At 43.8% G+C, this 17,865-nt stretch overlaps 4 protein-coding genes across 8 annotated transcripts; 3 read left to right on the top strand and 1 right to left on the bottom strand.

Moving 5' to 3' along the window:
- The first annotated feature begins 886 nt into the window (after positions 1–886).
- Positions 887–1,729, top strand: LOC108161601. The gene is made up of 2 exons (XM_017295889.2): positions 887–1,008; positions 1,064–1,729. The coding sequence occupies exons 1-2, from the start codon at positions 911–913 to the stop codon at positions 1,578–1,580; spliced, it is 615 nt and encodes a 204-aa protein (XP_017151378.1). The 5' UTR covers positions 887–910; the 3' UTR covers positions 1,581–1,729.
- Positions 1,730–2,568: 839 nt separating this feature from the next.
- LOC108161475 (vitelline membrane protein Vm34Ca) lies at positions 2,569–3,077 on the top strand. Its single transcript, XM_017295743.2, has one exon. It carries the CDS (start codon positions 2,632–2,634, stop codon positions 3,004–3,006), a length of 375 nt encoding a protein of 124 aa, XP_017151232.1. The 5' UTR covers positions 2,569–2,631; the 3' UTR covers positions 3,007–3,077.
- A 1,278-nt stretch (positions 3,078–4,355) lies between these two features.
- On the bottom strand, positions 4,356–17,704 carry LOC108163585. 4 transcript variants are annotated; one of them, XM_017298958.2, is made up of 7 exons: positions 11,692–11,796; positions 11,218–11,636; positions 7,331–7,462; positions 6,788–7,227; positions 6,636–6,708; positions 4,877–6,172; positions 4,672–4,800 (listed from the first exon to the last, which is right to left on the bottom strand). In XM_017298958.2, the coding sequence occupies exons 2-7, from the start codon at positions 11,632–11,634 to the stop codon at positions 4,672–4,674; spliced, it is 2,487 nt and encodes an 828-aa protein (XP_017154447.1). In that variant the 5' UTR covers positions 11,635–11,636; positions 11,692–11,796. The 4 variants fall into 4 exon arrangements, with proteins under 4 accessions (XP_017154448.1, XP_017154447.1, XP_033248868.1 ...); XM_017298959.2 differs by lacking the exon at positions 11,692–11,796 and having other exon boundaries at positions 4,356–4,800; XM_033392977.1 differs by lacking the exons at positions 11,218–11,636; positions 11,692–11,796 and adding an exon at positions 17,274–17,704.
- On the top strand, positions 11,961–14,087 carry LOC108164258 (dynein intermediate chain 3, ciliary). Of its 2 annotated transcripts, none has more exons than XM_033392978.1 (2): positions 11,961–13,506; positions 13,658–14,087. In XM_033392978.1, exons 1-2 carry the CDS (start codon positions 12,061–12,063, stop codon positions 13,985–13,987), a joined length of 1,776 nt encoding a protein of 591 aa, XP_033248869.1. In that variant the 5' UTR covers positions 11,961–12,060; the 3' UTR covers positions 13,988–14,087. The 2 variants fall into 2 exon arrangements, with proteins under 2 accessions (XP_033248869.1, XP_017155387.1); XM_017299898.2 differs by having other exon boundaries at positions 11,962–13,596.
- Positions 17,705–17,865: the final 161 nt, after the last annotated feature.

The following is a 17,865-nucleotide window of genomic DNA, read 5'->3' as shown; positions in this document are numbered from 1 at the left end:
TAATAGCTTTTCTCGCTGCTGGCAATGCTGTCATAAGCTAGTGGGAGAGCCACGGCAGGCACAGAGCAAGAGAGCGAGAGAGAGAGAGCAAAAGAGGCAGGTAAAGCGAGAGAAAGCAGACAGGAAGTGACTTTGGTAAGTGGCATTTCCCCAAACAAATTCAAGAGGCCACAAGTCCATTGGCTAGAAAATAAACCAAACGCAACTAAAATATGCAAAGATTGAGCTTCGAATTAAATCGAATTGAAAATAATGTACAATACCTAGGTATTCCGGCAGATCTGCATTGTTCTGTAGCGGGCTAAAAGTTAGAATAAATATTTATTTGAATATTTGTCGATGGTCTTGTAGGCCTTTGAGTCTCATCATTATCTAGGAATATTTAAGATGAATAAATGCCTATAAGGCTTACTACTTTCATAATTTCATATATTTTACCGCTGTAGCTGATCCAAAGTTCCAAAGCCCAGACATCGTAACAGCTTTCGAATTCCTGGCTTTTGATTCCACTAAATTCTGTCTGCATTAAATACAAACCAGTGCCGGAAACACTTTAAATGAGTATCTATGCTCACGAAGGGAATGCAACTAGTGGATTTTCTTGTCAGCTTCGGTAGTGGGTATCCTACAGTCGGCATATAAACTATATTATTGTATAGTGCACCTTAGAGCTATTGTTATAACTGAGACTGTAACCCACACCCAAGACGTGACGATAGATCGCGAGCGATAGATATCTGAGAAGTTCAGTTTTTTGGAATCGAAAAGATTTTGGCTTCATTTACATGTCGGTTGCTACGCTGAACACGAAGCCCATTCTACAGAGAAAATTCAAAAGATAAAAAGTAGAAAAAATCGTATATAACCAGGTGCACTCGAACACTAGCTTCATTCAGCGAAATCTGTTGAGATGTGGAACAAACCAAACCTGGGAATCTTTCTCCTCTGTCTGATGGCCAGCGGGGGGAACGCGTTGCCCGCCGACGTAGCCAGATACAATAAATTGGGGTATGTTCTTTTCAATTCAACAATAATTGCAGCCCAAAACTCAATATACCAACAGACAAAGCCCAACAAAACCAGCCAGCCTGAACTGCAGTGCGGCCCCTACGACCAATCAGTTGGGTCTGGATACTGAGAGCACCCCGTCGCCACCGGAATTCGAGTACGCCCTGCTCGGTCAGGATCCTAAGGATCAGCATTGGTATCGCGTCAGTCTTACGCCCACGAAGAACCAGACGGGGTATCGCGCCCAGTTCGCCACCCGGAAGCAGCCGCCCTTCGACGACCAAGAGGCACACAAGCATGACAGGACCATTGGCGAACTGCTGGATTGGCTGGACCATTCCGAGGAACGAAAACTCCTGCAAGTGTACCGGGACGTGTTGGACGACGAGCAGAGGGAAACAAATCAAAAGCTAGATAATGAAGTCCGAAGTGAAACCGACTTCAGGCCCACAAAGAGCAACCATCAGCTGCACCTGGTGGGAGAGGAGACGTCAACCCCGGCTCTAAGTCCGAATGAAAGTGAGCCGAAGGCAGTCCAGAACTTTGTATACTTTATAAAGGGACTGGAATGATTCCGAAGATATGTTACTCGAAAGAAAAGAATTCACTTAAAGTCTATACAATCCGACACTGAATTATTTTAAACTTATTCGAAACCCTATTATGTTTTTAAAATAAATTTTATAAATCTGCATATAGAACCAAAAAATATTAGTAAAGTTCCTTTAAATTTCCCACGCATAGCTTTCACCACAGAACAGCAGCTTTCCACCACAGGCTCTCTTATACATGGGCTCTCACATTGAGAAAGGCAGAGACCACCGCCAAACCCTTGTGCGATTGCAGAACATGGCCAAAACGAGGCCTCGTCGAAGAGTTAACTGACACTTGCTGCTCCACTTGGAAGACCATGGCCCATTTCGGGACTTTGAAGCGTGGAAATAAAAGCAGAGAAACGAAACACTCCGAACATGACACGAATCGGATGGTCTTTGGTCGATGTTGAATGGTACGTTATACTCCAGTGGTACCGATAGATTTGGTTGCCCTGTTTTTCGATTCAGAGCCGCTTGGTACTGCGAGGTGTAGCCCTTATCCTAGTAGCAACAGTAGGGCAGATTATTCACTCGAATATAGTTCCAGCCTCCGCTGGAGGCAGTTGCCTGGGACGACAGCGGCAGCCCAGTGGTTGCTCTAGAATTTCAAACATTCTATTAGCAGATACACAAATCCAAATCTGTTTCTACACCAAACGAAATTTTAAAAGCTGCTATTCTTGCCATCAGCTGTTTATCATTCTCTTTTGGGAATTGTTCATTAATTTCATTTCGCAAATTTAGCATTCGAAAAGTATTGAAAGATTGTTTACTCGACAAGCTTGGTGGCCCATAAAAAAGTGGAGGAAATATTTCTAATTGTCGCTTTTTGTTGGCGGTGCAAAATGTAGACTCTGGCAGAGTGGAAGGGGTCATTGGGTATTGCGGTTGACTCGGCATTTTCCGCGAGCTACAGCCAGTTAAGTGAAGTTATCCAGTATATAAAGCAGTCGGGGCCAGCCGAAGAACATCGCAGTCCGCTTCCAGCCAGTCTAAGAAGTCAAACACAGTCGAAAGTCTAATCGAAATGAAGTTCGTCGCTATTATCGCCACCATTTGCCTGCTGGCCACATCCGTTGCCGCCGAGAAGAGGCAGACCGTGGGCTCAGCCTACGGCGGTGGATATGAGAAGCCGGCAGCAGCTCCATCCTACTCGGCCCCTGCAGCTCCATCCTACTCTGCCCCCGCAGCTCCGGCGTACGCGGCCGCACCCGCTGCTCCTGCCTACGCGGCCCCCGCTCCGGTTTCCATTCCGGCCCCACCTTGCCCGAAGAACTACCTGTTCAGCTGCCAGCCCAACCTGGCTCCAGTCCCATGCAGTGCTCCGGCGCCCAGCTACGGATCCGCCGGCGCCTACTCGCAGTACGCCCCTGTCTACGCACCCCAACCCCTCCAGTGGTGAGGGGCGGAGATTATGAGCATCCAAAAGTAGAAAATGACAACAATAAAAAAATATTTATTATGCAACATAAACTTTTGATTCATTTATATAACCGGCGCGCCGCGGCGCTCAAAGAGTAAAAGGATAAGCATAAGGATATTGGATGCCCACAGATTATACCCCAGAACCACCTACACTCTTTGGGTACTGGTGTAAAAATCACATTTCTTTTTGAATCAGCTCTTTGCCGTTCCAAATGTATTACAACAAACACAATAATTTATAATATTTGCGTTGACGGCAGAGGCGAAGGATCAATAGGAGCCCAAAACAGAGCCAAATACACAGAATATACGGATAGAGGGGAGCTTTTTCTTCATCTTCTGTTCTTAGAAGAATCACAATGTCCCGATAATTTAGATTTTCACGACAGTGTCTACACTCCATGTCCACAAAGTCATCCTCAATTGCCCATGGCCAACCATGCGCCGGCTTCAACGAAAACCCGAGCATCTGTATCAGCAAGCAGAGCTCCAAGTAGTACAATATGCGGTGCATAAAACAAATGTAGAATTATCTTTGCCTCTATCCCGAAACGACTGAAGGCATACCCCACAAGTCTGTTCTCTTTATAGGCCAGTCCCACGGCTCGTATCACATCGCCACTACCGCACTCCTCCGTCTGGTCAAGCAAATTCTGGGTGTTGTAATGCAATCCGATCGAAGTCAGAAGCAAACACACATTTACAGAAGCAGTTTCGATGAATAATCTTTGTTTATATAGGTTGCTTACACTCGAAACTCTGGTTCCCTGAGCTTCTGGTCTGGGAACCTAATTATGGTGTAAATTCAAAGCAGCTGTGGGTCCTAACGTTTCCGAAACCATCGTATATTATTGATCAGCAGCAATAGCATAGTCGATATTAGCATACCGTGGAGAAGAGAGAGTGAGAGAGGTATGGATATCGTCTAATACTATCTTCATTCATCGATATTCTGCAAGGAAATGTTTAATTTCTTGATAAATTAATCGCTTCCGAAGACTGAATGCCTGAAAACTGTGGCTAAGAAATCCGAATAATATGAACATACGATGTGTCAATGAACTGCCTGATAAAATCGTTGGTAAATAACATATAAATTATTATAAGTAACGACAAGATAACGCAAGATGTACGTATTGACGTCAATAGAACTCAATTGAAAAAATATAGAAAACTATACAATAAAGTCAAAATATTCGATTGATGGAAAAGAAAATTAAAAAGTATCTAATACGATATACGATATATCCAAACGCTGAAAATCAGACCATTTATAAGGCACTTTGCACGGAGATGATAATTATTTTAAAAGTTATTCAAAATATGTTTATTCACTATAAGTTTTTCTTTAATTGCATCTTTCTAGTTACCACATCAGTGATTAATAAGTATTTGTATAAAAGAAACAAAAAAATGGCCTACGTAATTAATTTGCTGCCTGAAGCAGCCGAAGCACTTGGAAACAGCCTACTAAAGGTCTATTACTACATAATATATATGAATTGAAATGATAATGGCAAATGTCGCAAAACGTGAAGAGTTCGAAGGGTATTAAATTCGTTTTACTCTGATAAATAACGTGTGGAAATCTAATCGAAGATATCTCTTGCAGGGCTTGTGCACGAATGCTGTTATCTATCCCTCAATAATCTTCAGGTTCGACAACATCGTCCAAGAACCGGGCAGCCTGTAACTGTTTGCGGATGGCTCCCACCTGAGTGAGGATTTTGGGCGATGAGTTGGAAACGGAGAACTTTTGCACGGCAGGAACCTGAGGAATACAAATAAGAATTTTCTTTTCTTTTCCTTCCCGAGCCATTCGATAGCTCAAATTTCATTAAACATACCTCCCAGCGCTTTTTGAGACTGTCGATGCCCCGCTGTCCATTCACGGGCAATGTGGCGCCCGTCTCTTTGCGCGTCATTTTGGGCATTTCACGCAGCAGCGGCATCGATAGATTATGCCCAGGGGCCTCTCTCAGGACCACATCGCGTCTGGCGAAAGATTGGGGCATCGTTTGAGTTCCACGATGACGGGATTCACTCTTGCTGCGGTGCAACTGCAACTGCTCCTGCTCCTTCTTGATGAGCTTCTTTTGCTGCTTGGAAGCCAGATCTCCGTAGTTTTGGAGATAGCGCGATAAGCGCTTGTCCGTTTGTCTCCGAACCCTCTCCATGGCCTGCTCGTCAGCGCTGTCAATCTCAAGGCTAGCGTTAGCACTCCCCGAAAACGTCGGCAGCTCCTCCACAAAGGATGGCTTGACAGGCGTCGACTTGTAGTCGGAATGGAACACGGAGTTACGTGCAATGTTGATGGAGTAGGGAGGCGATGCGTCGGATTGCATCAGGTTGCTGGCCGTTGACTCCTTAGCTGCTGGAACTGCATAATTCAGATCCAGTACTCGAAAGGCGTTGTCCGAATGTGGTTGCCGGTCAGCATCCGTCTCATTGATATGTGTCCGTTCCGTGTTGCGGCCGCAGGCAACCTCCTCGAGGCAAAACGAACACAAGTTGCGGCGACAGTTCATGCAGACATTCCGCTCTCGCTGGCACGCTCGACACACATCGCTCTTGGCCAGGCACTGGCTGCACATGGCGTATAAGCGCTCGCACTTGTGGCAGACCAGGGCATAGCTGCTCTCGCAGTTGTGAAGGGGGTCGCCGTCTGGATCACGCGGCGATTCCTCTTCCTCCTCTCCAATTTGATCCTGGGGCTGCTTTTCGTTGCCGTTTTCCGTCTGCTTCAGTTTCACTGCCAGCTTTCGCTGGCACCGCAGACAGCAGCTCTCGTAGCTCTTCAGGGGCTCATCGCACAGCGGGCATATCTTCTCGCACAGATGGAAGCACTCTCGTTCGATCTTGGCCATTTGCGGCAGCTCAAAGTCCAGCTCAACGGCCGGCGGCAGCGGCTGGCCACGTCTGTACTCGTGGTGTGCAGAGTTACTAAAGTATTTATACACCTTGTTGGCGGTGGCTTCGGTGCTAATATTATTTGCGCTGTTGTGGATGTTTTTACTCCGATGCGATCTCGGTGTTTCGGCCAGGTTGTTGCTCTCCTTGACCAGCAGCAGCTGTGCGTCCTGCTCCAGCTTGGCCAGCAACTGGTCGCGCATCAAGCGGTTATGTTCCGAGTCAATGCGAGCCTGACAGCACAATAAACGGAAATAAATATAGAGCGGATTGGTCGAGTCGAAAGTAAAGTGCAGTAAACTGCCATTAGGTGCGATAATATTGCTCGGCTAACTCAAATCAATTACAATTCATTTTACCTGTCGAACGGCTTATGTATTCTCAGGCCTCAGATCGTAAATCTAATGGTAGTGCCAATCAGAGGCTATTAAATTTAATCGGATATTCGGAAACGCCATCAAAATCTAGCTGTATAAATACACTCAAGGCTCCATATTACGTTGCGTTCACCCCAACCCAAAGGTGTATTAATAGTTTTTGGTTCAATAAATAAATGGCAGCCATAACTAGAGAATGTTTGGGCCACTCCAATCCCGTGTTCCGCTATCTACTAGTATCCTATAGCCCCACTTTGCAAGGAAGGCACAACTAACTACACCATTAAACAAATAAAACTAATATCAAATCAGGTTTTACCTTTTCATTTCGCACGCGCTCCTTTTCCAATTGCTCTTCTAGCTTAATGGTTTTTAGTTGGGTCTCCAGTCGTCTGTTAAGGACAAAAAGGAGTAAACATTTCGGATACAGATTTCGGTTTCACCAAGAGGAAATACTCCATAAAAACCCACCTGGTGAGTGCCTCCTCCTGTCGACGCTCCTTCTCCCTGAGCAACTCTATGGAGCGGCGCTTCTCCTCAATCTGTAGCATAAGATCGCGTTGATAATCCTTTTTGCGGGCCGTCTCCAGCTCGGCACTACGCAGATTACGCTCCATAATCCCGTCGCCCGTCACAATATTCGACAGCTCCACATGGCCCAGGTCCTGCAGCAGCTTGTTACGTGTGGTGGTCGAGCGGACTTTGGGCGGCACATAGTTCGGGTTACTATTTACAATTAACTCTAAATCAGTCTTGTCCGTGGTGCTGTGATTCGAGGTGCTTGTGCTGGATTGGCTGGATCGCGCCAGTGTGGAGGCCAAAGCTGGAGCTGGCGCTGGCGCTGGTGACGGTTGCGATGGCTTCCTCACTTGTCCCGGTCGCTGATGCTTTGTGACCGGCGGATGAAGCATCTGCAAGGGTTCAAACATTAGGCGCCAGCTCGTAAATTTCACACTGATTACCATAACAAGGCATTCCGCACATAATCGGAATATTTTTACGGCAATCTCTCACCTGGTGCTTGAGAAAGTTCTGCTGGTTCTCGCGCTGTCGCTCACGCAAATAAGTTTGCCGTTTCTGATTTTCATTGTTAAAGCCGGGGAAATACGAATAAAATGTGTCCGTAACCCATTGCTCCATATCATCCTGCACGGAAAAGAGAAAACTAATGTGAGTGGGCGGCCTTTACACGACTCTATATATATATGTATGTATGTATGTATATATTTATTATATAGCTCTTGTCGCGCGATTTCTTTTTCTAATTTTCTACGTTTCCTTCGGCGACACTAACCACCAGCAAGAAGCTTGTGTACATTTTCGTATGGCCGCTAGGGCCAGCAAAGCCAGCAAATTATTCTAGCTCCGTGTTCCCTCTGCTTTTGGGGTCAGCAGCACTTTCAGCAGGAGCAAGAGCAGGAGCAGGGTCCGGAGCTGCTCTAGCGAACACTCCACAAAGCCTACTGCCATTTTGCACATAATTTTTATGCCGTCGACGTCGCAAATCGCGTGCACCGATGGCATCAACAAAATTATATACAATCCAGAGACCAGACCCAGACCAATCAATGGCCAGGGATTCGAATGGAGAAATCCCCAGTAAAACCGAAGAGAGGTGTGAAAGTAAATAAAGTCTTGATCAATAACTCTTCTACCCTTCAGATGATTGTGTCAACAGTTTGCCAAGAGATAAATAATATTACTAAACCACTACATTGGTATTATTCAAATAATTTATTAGTAAGATTGAAGCAGACCTAAAGCACTTTTAAAAAGTGTGACAGGTGAGCCCCATATTCCTCATTGGAAACGTTAAGGAAGAATCATCAGAAACCAGACGAAGGGTTCGTTCGTAGCACGACTGGAGGCGCTCTCTGAGAGTGTCTCAGCCAATGGCACTTTATCAACCAGGCCCAGCTGTTTCAGCCTGCTCTGGCTCTTCTGGGCTCCACTTCTGCTTATTGGCTGCATGCAGTACGCTTCACTCTCTATTAGCCCGGATGATGGCCACTTAATTAAAGCTCCCCTTAACGTTTTCATCATTTCAATGGCGGAGAGAAGAGCTAAGCATAATTAAGAGCCATTTGCAAATGAGAGGCTTACTCAGAGTGGGACATTCAGTGCCGCAACTAAGGAAGAAACATACATAATATAAGCCTATAATTTAGGTCAAGGAAACTATCAAAATGAAGACTTCAAATCCGACGGGTGGAACGGGGTGGCCCGTCTAGAGCTAGTTTGGGTCACGCAGTTCATCTCAGGCGGGGGCCAAGAGGTGGCAAGTCTGGGGCAGGCAATCTGGAGGAGGCGCTACAGTGGGGTGCATAGGCACATTGAGAGACTCACTCGATTCCACATTATATTTCACATGTAATCAAGAAACGGCTACTTCAGCGAAAAGTACTATCGGTTTGAGACTCTCATTAGGACCTTTCCCACATTGACGTACTCCACTGCAGTCCCTTGTACTTCCATGGTCTGTTTACTACGCCCATTCATTGGGTCCGGTTGCGTGCCGGTTGGAAATTGGGTTAACTAAGTGCCAGCTTCTGCCAGTGGGTGTACGAAAAGTGCGAAAACTAATGAACCTCAACTGGAATGGAATCATCTGTCGCCACGCAGTAGTGAAAGAGCGTAAGTTCAAGGACGGACGATGGAATTTAAATTGACTTTCATCCCTATTCGAAGAGTGCATGCCTTTTTTTTAAAGGTTTTTCAGTCGTAATGGAGTGACCTCAGGCTATCCTACACTCGAAGGGTGGCTTAATTAAACCCTGTCTGTTGACAACCTTGTCCAGGTCATGACTTTCGTTCACAGTACATACACCCCTGTGTATGTATGTAGGTCGATATTAGAGGTGGGAATCTCAGTTCAACCGCATTTATGTATATCAGAAGTTTGTTCAACTGGTTCTGTCCCTAAGCTTAAATTAGTCAGTGTGATAACATCACAAACGACTAGATCTGTGTGGGTGACGGCCCAAAGGGCCAATCGGATGAAACTGTTTGTGGCTTTGGATCAGAGATATAATAGAACTGATAGAACTTGCAAGCACGTGGCAGTGGCATTAAATATACAATAAAGTATGCATACACGAAGCAGAAATAATTATTCAGTGCAGCCAATGCATTCGTTTGAGCTCCTCTCTGAGCCGAACCTTTGTTCCACCTCCAATATCCATTATCATTACCAATTAATGAGAGGCGCCATAAGGCGGCGCTGACAGTTGGGCGTGTCCTGTCCTACACATGTGTCCTCTACGAGGAAGTGAGTCGGCAGAACAAAAAGCCACTTCGGGCCACCTGGGCACTTTGTCAACAATATTGCATGACTAGGCGCTCCTAATTTTTAATCAAATTTTAAATCACTCGCTAAAAGAAAAATAAGAAAGAACAACAGAAAGAAGAGAGGGTACAGAGTGTTCTGGTGGGAACAACAAAGGGAATATCGAGCAGAGAATTACATTAAGGCAAGGCCCTAATCCCTTTGGATATCCGATAACTTGGGATACAATCCCATCTTTCTTGCAATGCTAAACAAAACTCTTGTTCATGTTAGATATTTCGGGTTATTTCAGGGGACCACTGACACGTTTATAGCCGTCATGCGATTTCATATTTTTACGTTTTAGTTTTCCGAGCCGTTAGTAAGCATATATTTAGAAAACGTTAAATTTTTCATTGTTTGTTTTGCGTCACTTTGATTTTTGGGTTAACTCGCGGCATGGCCAAATTAAGTCAATTAGAGGGCCCACTCATTCGGTTCCGTTCGATGGTTTTGATTTGCCGGTAATCAGGGGCAAGCGGCAGGCCCCTCACCACGTGTATGTATACCTCATTTATATATACAAATATAATGTATGGAGAGCAATTTCAAGTTCAGGCCAAACAGAAGCAAACGCAACAAACGAGCTTCAAATTACAACTGAGAGCGGTGCCAGCAAATTCATTAAACGAATGGCTCGTCCACAGCAGAGCCAAAATGGTAACTGGAGCACGGAAGGGGCGAGCTAACAGCGCTAGCAGAACCAACAACAATGGGGCATGCAACATTGATAGCGGAAGGAAACGGGGCCACGCCGAAAACGCAACAAAGCACGGAAAAGTCCAAAGAACTAAATGCTGAATAATTAAAATGCCCAACTAATTTCGCTATACTCACATGCCCAGGGCCTGGAGGCAGGCGTCCAGACAGTCCCCTCAACTTAGAGGGTAGGATGCGGACCTGGACAGGCAACGATTTGCCAGCCAGCTCGTCAATCCCCCAATAAATAATGCATATGGAAATTGAAAAGTGAATGTGTGGAAAGGTGGAAAGCTGGCGGCAAACAACAAGTCTACAAAAACGCTAAATCTATCAACAGACTGACAGCAAAGTGTACAACGTTTTATACAACAACGCTAGTTAATTTGTTTTGAAAACGAAAAGATATTTTATGACTTAAGCGTTAACTTATTTAAATTGGTAATTACTTAATCATTTCATACATATGCGAGGAAAAGTAAAACTTGGCTTAGTCAATGAAAATATCCAATCTTATTAACTACAGCCTTGAATCAAGAATTACAAATTCAAATAATCTTAAGCCGTTTTAGCCGTATGCCTTTACAGTAAGCAGACTGACATGGTCTTAAAAGACTCACCAAGGTGAACACAGAACAAAAGATAGAACACTATAAAATCTTGTATGCAACTGATACTCGAATGAGGATTACGAAAGATATCTGGCAGAGCTTCGGTTTTCACATTTCTTCCAGCAGCTCAACGAGGCGTAAAGAAACGAATTTCGCACATTTATGGCAATGTGCGCCAGATAATTGGCGATGAGCCACTGAAGCGCAACACACATTCTGGAGCACGTCGTGCTCGTCAATTTCCCAATTGTGGCCTCCCCACTCACCGTTCGTCGGATTGGCAAGCGATTCTCACTTAGCGGTCGCCCGCTTTCCAAATTGCGTCGCGACGACACATCTGGCGATTTGTATTGACGGGCGCTTCCAACGAGCAGCTGACGCTGGTTTGCGAATTCCTTAGTCGATTTGGATGGGCTGGCATTCCCCTCGGACACCCCATCAGGCCCACCCAGGCGGCTCAAGTCCAAGTGAAGTTGTTCGCTTAAGTTTTGGTTGCCGGTTGCTAGGGAAGACGTTTCCGACAGGAGTTCATTGGACTCCTTGGCCCTGCGCTGACATTGCACTGGCATGTAGTCGCTCTTTTGCATTAGCAGCGCGGCGGGGCATTTTTGTGCCGTGGAAAGACGCTCTCGGTCCTTCTCCAGTTGCTTGCGCTCCAAGGAAAGAAACTGTTGCAGATCCATGTCTGAAAGAAACGTACTTTAATTCTCTAACCAATTCTGTTTACAACACAAACACACCATATTGAAATTGACCAGACCTGTGGCATTTAAAAACTTTTAAATGCGCACTAAAATTTAAATGTAAACACGATTTGCAGTGTGACCGCGGACTTATGAATAAAATATACCTTTTTCTTTAATATATCTTTTAAAATACCGTGTATATACGGTTTTAACAAATCACTTTGTCCTTCATCCCTCGTTGCAGTAATTTACTAACGCGTCGAGTGCTCAAACACAGTAACTTGGCGCCAAACTTAAATTTAAATTTCCAAAGCCCACAATTCACATCAATATCAATCAGATCAGTGCCTTGTCGTTGTGAAGCAACTACAATTTATATATTTTTTGTAAAGTACAACAGCAAGAATTGTAAAAGGACCAACCATGATGGGAATATTAGGAAATCAGTTCATATTTTCGCGGGAGCGCAAGCGTTTTGGACGCCAGTGCTTGTTTTCGGATCGCAACGAGCTGCTGCTGGCCGTTCACCCAAGTGGACGTCACCGGATGCAGTACGTTCTGCGAAACCCACGAGATAATAACTCACAAAGGAGCAAGCAGATGGCCTTGAGCACTGTGGTAACAGAGAACGTGACGTTGGACCAGCACGGCATGTACCACTACGAAGGCGGATGGAATGTGAAGGAGGTGAATATAATGGACGAGGAGTCCACGATGCGATACCGCAAGAAGGTGGAGCGTGACGACGCCTGGGGCGTCGAGGTGGCCCATTTGTTGCGTGATTGTATGACGATGAGCTCACAGAACAACGCCATAAACATATATAAAGAATTCTTCGCTGATCTGGACGAGGACCTGGGCAGTGGCATTAGAATGAAGATAACGACCAGAGCTAATAACATGTTCCACGACTTGTGGTTTCCTCAAAGACACCTGTCAATGTGCGACTGGATGCCCAACAATCCCAAGCAGTTCTTGACCACATTTAACAACCGTCCATCAAATCCGAGCAATCAAGCAACAGAATTTCCTGAATGGGGTAACGAGAACGCTTTATATCTCTGGGATATCAACGATCCGATTCGACCAGTTGCCTACTATGACACCAACGAGATTGTTGCACTGGCCAAGTTGTGCCCCAAGGACGAGAACTTCATGGTCGGAGGCCTGCATTCGGGCAAGGTGTGCCTCTGGAATACCTCAGAGCTCGGCCAGGCGAAGGCCATGTGTCCGCTGGAGGCGGCACACAGGGAGGTTACCTCGGCGCTGTGTTGGGTGCACTCCAAGTCCAACACGGAGTTCTACTCGGGCTCGCTGGATGGCTCTATCAAATACTGGGATACGCGAGACATGAAGATGTCCCTACAAGATCTGCTGCTCGAGCCATACCCCAAGGACATCCAGAAGCGGGCGGATTCGCACGGGGTCACTGTCTTGGAGTTTGAGTACACCATACCAGTGCGCTATGTCATGGGCAGCGACATGGGGTGCGTTTTTTTGGGCAACCGCAAGGGCGCGACTCCGTCGGAGACAATCCACAGTCACTTCCAGCTCTTTGCCGGCCCAATTCGCAGCATCGTGCGCAATCCGTTCTTCGTGAAGAACTTTCTGCTCGTGGCCGACTGGCGATGGCGCATCTGGTCCGAGGAGATCAAGAACTGTCCCAGCACCCTATACTTCTACAAGCGAAATCAGCTGACCTGCGGGGCCTGGAGTACGGGCCGTTGCTCGCTGTTCGTTATCGGCGACGAGAGCGGAACTCTGGACTTTTGGGACCTGCTGATGAGCCATCGCATACCCATTGCGACGGTTAAGTTTAAGCAGAGCATTACACACGTGTCGTTCCACCCACATGGACACCTGCTTACCGTAAGCCTGGCTGGCGGGGACGTAGTGATTCTCCTAATCGAGGATGGCATGAGGACAGCCACCGCAAAGGAAAAGGCTCTCATGGCGGCGGTTAATTATGCTACAATTATCATATACTCAAACGATTTTTATTCTCACTTTCTTTCCACAGCTTTTCGAGCGGGAGATCTCACGCGGCAAGCTCCTGGAACAGCGCGAGGAGGAAATAAAACTGAAGAAACGTACCTCCAAGCTGTCGGAGGTAGAAGATCTTCGGTCTAGCGAGAAACCTCCCCAGCACGTTATAAAATATGATCATAAAAGTCCCGAGCAATTCGTCAAATACATCGAAGAGGATGGAGAGCTTCGGAAAGCCATAATAGAATTTACCGAATCAATAGACTACGTCGCTTATAAGCGCTCCAAAAGAGTTTCCCACATTGAACGCACTATCTTTGAGCTAGAACCGGAGTCGGAGGACCCCGTCCCAAAATCTGCATAACTTATTTTTTGATCTTGTTGCATCCTTTTGTTGTATACTAGGGCATACTCAGTATACTTTTGTATCTTTATACCTTCCTAATTAAATGATTCAAGAGTTATCAGAGTATTTTTCTAGGATTGCGAGATTATAATGGATTAGAAGTGATAATGATAACATTAGTCACAATTGGACCGCACAATATGGAAGTCTATGGAAGAACCTGCCAGGTAACTTTTTCCTCGATCCGGAGTAAATCCATGACCCTGGGCCAGCCTCAAGACTTTATGGCTCCAAACACGAGTAAGCAGGGAAAAGAATGACCAGTTAGCTTAAAACTCAAGTCGACTATTCTATTTATTGGTGCTTGATTATCTCCACGCTTTTCTTCAAGACTTCTCCGATCTTTTGGCACAATAGTACTCGTAAATACGATCAGCCTGAAGGCCTTGTTGATCTGCCTATAACCATTAATATAAGCATTTAAATTCAATTAAATTGCGTTAAACATAGCTACGCTACGCTCATTTTGACAATTTCAAAATAGGGACTGAGATGTTAGACAATGACTAATAAAACAAACAAAATAATATTTAAATAATATAAAGATTCAAGATGTCGCTGATACGAGCATGCGTTGGCAATTGCATGTATTTACTTTACGTACGGAGGGTGAAGGGCATCGCAATGAATTTTTACACTTATTATAAGTGTATAAATATTAAGCTTAAGCACAATCTGGACATACATAGTCCATACATATATGTGCATATAAGATCATAAGTATACGAGCACACACACATCATATGTATTTATATGATTTGCTAACTTGTTATCTCGAAAACAATATGCCAGAGAGATATATATGCATATTATATACTATACATGTACATATACACCTACTTATTTCACAATTTAATTGATATGAAAGCCAAGTGTTTCATTTTGCATTTAGTCTGATTTAAGTCTTTCAACGGAAAAGTCATTGAATTAATGGTGATCGGAATTGTGGTCGGGCTCTCTTCTTCCTCCAGGATGATGGAGACATCACTCTTTATACTGAAAATAGTTACTAGCATGCCGTAAGACTTCAGTGCATTGAGAAATTAGAATTGAAACAATCTAATTAGTTGTTCTAATTGTTCTGTTTCTAGTACTTAATGTGAGCTGACCACGGAAGAGGAGGAAGAGCGTTGTGGCGCCATTTGCTGTCCGATGGTTAAGCCATTACGCCGGTACGATGCCATATGCAAGGGGAAGGATTCAACGATCAACGAACTCAAGGACCAAATCCGAGAGAAAGATGTTTACATCGAAGCTCGGAGGCAATGGAAATACAGACAATAGATGATAATCTAGTGTCTACTATGAAGAAAAGCAAGCAACTTCTGGCTTCATCGATCCTAAATAAGGATAAGAAAATGAATTATGTACTTGGGAAGAGTCTAAGCCCAATGACACAAAAGTTCCAATCGATGGGTAGACACAATTCTATAACCAAGCTAATGGAAGATCAAATTACAGATCTTGAGTAAAATAAAAAAAGAGTAAAAGTGTGAAGTCCATTCGCGAACTGGAAATGGAAATCAAAGAAAAATCGTATCAGTTATAAAGAAGTGCTCTATAAACGGTAAATCAGACGTTATCAATCATATGGATGATCAATTGAAGAGAATACATTCAATCTATAATGCTAACAGTTGTCTCCAATTTGCAAACTTCACAATATAAGGTTGCACGGAATAAACCCACTCCTTGTGCCCCGCCAATCAAGTGCCTTTGGATCTGGCTGGACTGTAATCCTGAAACGAGTCAACGGCAATGAGAGCCGACTACAAATTAACGTTTCGAAACGGAATCCTCCGGGAGAACTTCTTCATCGTATATTTGTATATAGACCCCATAATGTATATATATATTCTTGATCAGCAATTTTAATGGATTAAGTAATCATCATATGGTAAACAAACAACATTATTGAGGCATATATAAATCATTAACTAATTTTTTCTTCAAATCTCCCTCCTGTAAAATTTAACCTCTTCAATAAGGATGATCATATGATTGAAGCCTTCTGACCTCCCATTTATTGTGCGCACCTTCGTTTATAATTGATCAATTTTTTTCTTTAATTTCCATTTCAAGTTCGCGAATGAACTTTGACAGTTTTATTTTGTGATTTAAGATTGGAAATCCGATATTCAATCAGCTGTGTTGTCAATTGAATTTTATTTGTTATTAGGCTCAGTACCTTTCCAACTAGATCATCAATTTTCTTATCCTTCTTTACGATCGATGAAGACAGAAGTTGGTCGCTTTTCTTTATAGTAGACACCAGATTATCAACTATTGTCTGTATTTCCATTGACCTGTCGAGTTCAAGCTGGCTTTCCAATTGGGCGATGCAAACATCTTTCTCTCTGCTTTGGTCATTGAGTTCGTTGATCGTTGAATCCTTCCCCTGGCATAGGGCAGCGTACCGGAGAAACGGCTTCACAATCGGATAGCATATGGCACCACACCGCTCATCGTCCTCCTCCCGGGTCATCTCACATTACTAGAAACGGAATGAAATATTACAGCATGCTCGTAACTATTTTCCGTAGACAGAGTGATGTCTCCTTCCCCCTGGGGGAAGAAGTGGGCCAGAGTCCAACATATTGGCATAACTTTTCATACAATGAATTTTCACGTTGAAAGACTTAAATCACACTAAACGCAAACTGTCAGACATTAAGTCTTCTTATTAAAGAAAATGTAAAATATAATATATATACATAATATATTCTAACAATATATATATATATAATCTGGCAATTAAATGCTGTCTTTTTGATCCGAATTTTCTTAATAAAAAAATGCATTGTAATATAAAAGTAAAAAGAGTTTTTCATAATCACTTTGTTTCATTTATGTTGCCAAAAAGTGGCCAAAACGCCACAAAGGCAGCACAGGATAGGTTCTTCACTTCCTCGAATGATCAAGAAATGGTGTAACTGTTCCGAAGAAGAGGTAGAACAGCCATGTAGGACTTAGGCAGGCAGAAAATGGCTTTAAATTTGTAATTTAATTTCTCTTGTCTATTGCTCGCTTACTAATGCGAACGTTAAGATATATACATTTGTATATACTATATATATAATCCTCAAATTTTCCGATCTATAAGATCGGACCATGCCCATATAATTTGTAGTTTTTGAAGCATTTCTATTGATATCAATCAAAATATTGAGCAGCGTTTTAAGAAAAAAATAAGCCTAACCTACAAAATCGCAATTAATGAAATATACATAGTTAATCAACTTACATATGAATGCATTATCCCAGCCCGGGTACGCACTATAATAACGTATCACCAACGTATCAGCCATCGCTAACGTCACAGTCCAAAAAACCATGTGAAGATTTTAGATTTAGGCTGTTTACATCATCCCATCCCAGTGTCGTATCTAATTTTCAAATATTGGAGATTCGTGCAGTGATCGACACACAACTGTGATACAAGTTCTCAACAGTTGTTGTTGTGGTCGCCTCTTTTACGTTCCGTGAGCGATTCATAAATATGTTTGGACCGATAACTTGCCTAATCTCTAAACATATCTTCAATACAGCGTCTCTTTGCGTTATGTTAGATTTTCAACCATTAAGTATGTATGTTTGTATATATGGATTGGTAATTTATATGTATACAGAAATGCTTTGGTTTCCACACTCAATATACTCTGGGACTAGCCAATAAGTGCTTTCTTGAGGAATCTATTGATCTCGCTGAAAAGGGAGCAACTCCAGCCACAGGTCGATAAGTAGATACGCGGTAACACTGATTTTAGACACCTTGTCTAGCTGAAACACCCTGCATATTTTTATAGTATTTTCTAGTATTTTCCAGTAATCCAATG

This window comes from Drosophila miranda, chromosome 4 (assembly GCF_003369915.1).
Source record: "Drosophila miranda strain MSH22 chromosome 4, D.miranda_PacBio2.1, whole genome shotgun sequence".
NCBI classification, from domain to species: domain Eukaryota; kingdom Metazoa; phylum Arthropoda; class Insecta; order Diptera; family Drosophilidae; genus Drosophila; species Drosophila miranda.
Note: the sequence above shows the minus strand (reverse complement) of the source record. Positions and strands in the feature narration are given on the sequence as shown.

Excerpts from the sequence above, each read along its gene's own strand:
- LOC108163585 (XM_017298958.2), bottom strand. The coding sequence starts at position 11,634 with ATGGATCTGCAACAGTTTCTTTCCTTGGAGCGCAAGCAACTGGAGAAG. Across the intron at positions 6,709-6,787 it reads CAGGAGGAGGCACTCACCAG|ACGACTGGAGACCCAACTAA; the intron begins GTGGGTTTTTAT and ends TGTCCTTAACAG. Across the intron at positions 6,173-6,635 it reads AGCGCGTGCGAAATGAAAAG|GCTCGCATTGACTCGGAACA; the intron begins GTAAAACCTGAT and ends TTGTGCTGTCAG.
- LOC108161601 (XM_017295889.2), top strand. The coding sequence starts at position 911 with ATGTGGAACAAACCAAACCTGGGAATCTTTCTCCTCTGTCTGATGGCC. Across the intron at positions 1,009-1,063 it reads GCCAGATACAATAAATTGGG|ACAAAGCCCAACAAAACCAG; the intron begins GTATGTTCTTTT and ends ATATACCAACAG.
- LOC108161475 (XM_017295743.2), top strand. The coding sequence starts at position 2,632 with ATGAAGTTCGTCGCTATTATCGCCACCATTTGCCTGCTGGCCACATCC.
- LOC108164258 (XM_017299898.2), top strand. The coding sequence starts at position 12,061 with ATGATGGGAATATTAGGAAATCAGTTCATATTTTCGCGGGAGCGCAAG. Across the intron at positions 13,597-13,657 it reads AAAAGGCTCTCATGGCGGCG|CTTTTCGAGCGGGAGATCTC; the intron begins GTTAATTATGCT and ends TTCTTTCCACAG.